Here is a 4,033-nt window from a genome sequence, read left to right as displayed (position 1 = left end):
TAACAATCATAGGAAAATTTACAAAAAATAATATGCCTAAGTTAATAAATTAGTAGTATGTATAGGCAAATTTAGACACAATTTCAAAAAGTTAACAAAATAAGGTTTGCTTACAATGTCATCATTGGTCTGTTATAGATGACTATTGAATAGAAGGCATCCATCCAACAGTGGTTGGTTTCCTATTGAATGGGAGCTTTTCTCTTGGGGCAACATATTTTTGGTAAGTTAGGGCAGATTGTTGATAAGTTTGGGCAGTTTGTAACTGTGTTGGGGCAGCCTCCTATTGAGTTGGGGCATTCTTTTGCTGATTTGGGGTAGCCTGTTGTTGAGTTGGGGCAACCACTTGGTTGTGAACACCAAATTTGTGTCTTTTGACCTATATGAACAAGTGAAATCCATCAAACAAATTCATAACTTAAGTAATATAACTTAACTTAAGACAAATGACTTACTAGAATGCTTTGGCCAACTTCCCATTTGCAACTCCTCTTATTGTGGCCTATTTTTCTTACATTTACTGCACCTCATGTCCACCCCTCTCTTGCTCAAACTTTTTGTTGTTTTTTTTTTTCATTAGATTATTTCGTTCTCACCTTAATAGGTCTACCAGGTGACCTGCTTAGTGTAGGAGGTAGTATTGGCAGCATGTTTGACAAAGACACCCATTGTTTAGGACCCCTTGTTGGCCTTATAAAGTTGGAGTAAATGTCAAGTTGGGTTTGCTTGGTGTACCAAGTTTGTACATAGGTTTTTGGGAACTCATCTTTTAGATAATGACAGCCAGTGGATATATGCAAGGGATGCCAATGAGATCCCAATTCCTGTAGAAGCAAGAATTCTCAACTAGGTCCATCACATATTGGCTGCCTAGACCATATTCAACCTGATACCTGTCCCCACCAGCATGTGATGGAACACACCTAAAAAACAATCACCAAAACAATATTAAAAAATATCACTAAAATAATATTATGGCTAGCCCCACCAACAATCACACACACACACACACATACACGCACGCACGCACGCACGCAAGCACGCGCACGCACGTACGCAAGCAAACACATGCACGCACGCGCACACGCGCACACGCACACGCACGCGCACGCGCACGCGCACGCGCACGCGCATGCACACGCACACGCACACACACACGCGCACGCGCACGCACACGCACACGCACACGCACACGCACACGCACATGCACACACACACACACACCTAAAAAATAGTCACTACATGCATATTATTAAAAAATAATCACTGCATGCTTATTAAAAATAGTCAACAACATGTGACCGTTCCCACCAACAATCACACACACACACATACCTAAAAAAAGTCAATTCATGCGTATTAGAAATAGTCAACAGTATAATACCATCCCCGCCAACAATCATACACAGATAAATTAAAAAACATTGCATGCATATTAAAAAAGTCAACAACATATGACCAACCCCACCAACAATCATACACAGACATATTAAAAAACATTGCATGCATATTAAAAAACACTCACTAAAACAGCATGTGACCAGTAACAAGGAGGCAGAATAAAGGCATCAGAAAGATTAAAAAGGGTAACTTTCTTCAATAAATTTTTGATATTGACATCCAGCTTTTTCTTGATATTTGGACACAACATTCCTTTCCACTTTTCAACTTCTTCTTTCTTCTTAACAATCAGCAACATAATCTTGGTCCTTACTTTTTCCATCATGGTCATAATAGATTTCCCTCTCGCTTCCAATATCATCTACCAGTAAACAACATAAAGGATTAGTGAACTTCTAATGACTAGTAAGAAACATAACATAGGGGGTTACCTTGTTGAAGGATTCAGAAAGATTATTAACCAACATGTCAAAATGGCTCCTAATTGAGAAGTGAGAGCTTGACCAGTGAGTAAGGTTATTTTCCTTCAAGCAATCATAAGCACGTTGATTGGTTTTCTTTAATTCATCCATGGTTACTTTGGCAGCTTTCCAAAGCAAATCTTTCAATTCCTTTTTAGGATACCAACCTTCTTGAAATTGGCATGTAGGTGTCTAACATAGTGTCTTGTTTCTGCACTAAGAAACAACATACATATTACTTCTAAAAGTCCCTGCAATTAGAATAAATACAGTTTAATTCTTTCACAAACTATAAACCTAAATAGAAACAACATAAAAAAATAAACAAATGAAGTTTTACCTTTTATCTATCAGACATGAAAGATATTGGTATGAGCTCACAATTTCCAAGTCTATTGCAAGCAACTCCAAGAACCAAAGCCATGATGCTTGGTTTTCACTTTCAACAGCAGCATATGCAATAGGATAGATGTCATTATTTGCATCTACCCCAACAGCTTCAAGTAAGTAGCCACCATAGCAGCCCTTCAAAAAACATCCATCTAAACCTACTATCCTCCTACAATTGACCTTATAGCCATCTTTGTATGCCTGCAGACAGACATACATCATTTGAAACAACTTGTTATCTAGATAATAGATTGTTATTGTTCCCTCATTTTGGGTCCTATCTCCAACAAATACTCAAAAATCTTCTCATATTGAGCCTCATGAGCTCTTTCAGTTAATTTTAATTCCCTAAGTTTAACCCTCCTACATTTGGTTAGAGAGATTATGCAACATAAATCTCTTTTGACATCTTGTTGTAATGATTTTAGAGAATAATTAGGATTAGTAATGAATTTTTCTTTATAATGTTCACCTATCCCCGCTGAGGTTACATTCTTATTTTTATAGACTTTAGAACAAGTATGGTTAGGGTTTGAACTCCTAATTTACCAAGTCTAGTCAGTAAGGTCATTAGGGTTTAGTCTAGAGACCCAAATGAACCAAGAACATTTTTCACTGCAGACTGCCTTTAACCTTTTTAGATCATTTTTGGGAAACTTAATAAAATAACTATTCAACCTACCATACTGCTTGACAGCTTCTTTTAGACTGTCTTTAGAATTAAATAACATTCCAACCTTAAGTCTAGGGTTACTAATGTCATACTCTGGGTTGGATCATACAAAATTTGGTCATCTGAGTCAAATTCATGTGCATTATCTACCCTATCAGAATAATCACTATCGCACAGTTCACCTACTTCTGTACACAGTTCACCTACATCTGTATCATCCATGTTTAAACCATCTAAAGTAAATCTTATCTTATTAGACACATCACTTTCAGATATATCACTACCAAACACATCACTACTAGACATTTCTTTTTCATTCTCACTAAAATTGGCATCAATTAAACCTGCCAAACAAATTACTCACCAATAAAGACACACAAAATAGACAAACTCTTTAACCATTTCTGTTAGACAATAACCAATACAAAAATAATTTAATACAAACACAACCATTTCTGTCATGCACATGGCAGACAATAACGAAACACTTTAACCCTACACCTAGGAAATAACAGGCAATACCCAATACAATATAGAAGGTAAATAGCAAATTTAATATTTTCATATGCAATATAGCCGCTAGGATACAAACAATGGCAGATACAAACAATAAAAATCATGCACATGGCATACAATACACATTATCTACCATTCACTTTAATAACCAAACCCTAATCTGTCATGCACATTAATAACAAATGAAATCAAAATCAAAATATCCCTAAATTAAAATCAAAATCAAAATCAAAATCAAAATTGAAATCGAAAGAATCCAAAATAACCTTAAATCAAAATAACCCTAAATATAAAAAATAAAAAACTAAATGCGGAAACTTACCTGTTACAGTGGATGTAACAATATTGGCAGTTTCTTTTCTATTGACCATTGTCGTTGAAAATCAACAACACTGATAGGTTATTGGCTTCGTCTACTTTTCTCCCCAAACAAAAGAGACCAATCGTTTTCTAACCCAATACCATTCTAATCAATTATCGAATCGATTTCTAACCTTAAACAAACCTTCTTAATCGATTCTCGAAACAATTTCTAACCCTAAACCAACCTTCTTAATCGATTCTCGAATTAGTTTGAAACCCAGACCAATCC

The 4,033-nt window shown here is 35.8% G+C and overlaps 1 protein-coding gene across 1 annotated transcript; it reads right to left on the bottom strand.

Moving 5' to 3' along the window:
* Nucleotides 1-283: 283 nt before the first annotated feature.
* LOC107894631 (uncharacterized) lies at nt 284-3,812 on the bottom strand. Its single transcript, XM_016819889.1, has 8 exons — nt 3,764-3,812; nt 3,076-3,269; nt 2,244-2,453; nt 2,030-2,113; nt 1,833-1,925; nt 1,526-1,762; nt 597-824; nt 284-379 (listed from the first exon to the last, which is right to left on the bottom strand). Exons 1-8 carry the CDS (start codon nt 3,810-3,812, stop codon nt 284-286), a joined length of 1,191 nt encoding a protein of 396 aa, XP_016675378.1.
* Between the last annotated feature and the right edge of the window lie 221 nt (nt 3,813-4,033).

Source organism: Gossypium hirsutum, chromosome A13, assembly GCF_007990345.1.
Source record: "Gossypium hirsutum isolate 1008001.06 chromosome A13, Gossypium_hirsutum_v2.1, whole genome shotgun sequence".
In the NCBI taxonomy this organism is placed as follows: domain Eukaryota; kingdom Viridiplantae; phylum Streptophyta; class Magnoliopsida; order Malvales; family Malvaceae; genus Gossypium; species Gossypium hirsutum.
This window is presented reverse-complemented; position numbering and strand designations above follow the sequence as displayed.

Coding starts and splice junctions, on each gene's coding strand:
- LOC107894631 (XM_016819889.1), bottom strand. CDS start 3,812: ATGGTCAATAGAAAAGAAACTGCCAATATTGTTACATCCACTGTAACA. Junction 2,114..2,243: donor TTGCAATAGACTTGGAAATT/GTGAGCTCATAC, acceptor TTCTAATTGCAG/GGACTTTTAGAAGTAATATG. Junction 825..1,525: donor ACTGGTCACATGCTGTTTTA/GTGAGTGTTTTT, acceptor TTGCTTCTACAG/GAATTGGGATCTCATTGGCA.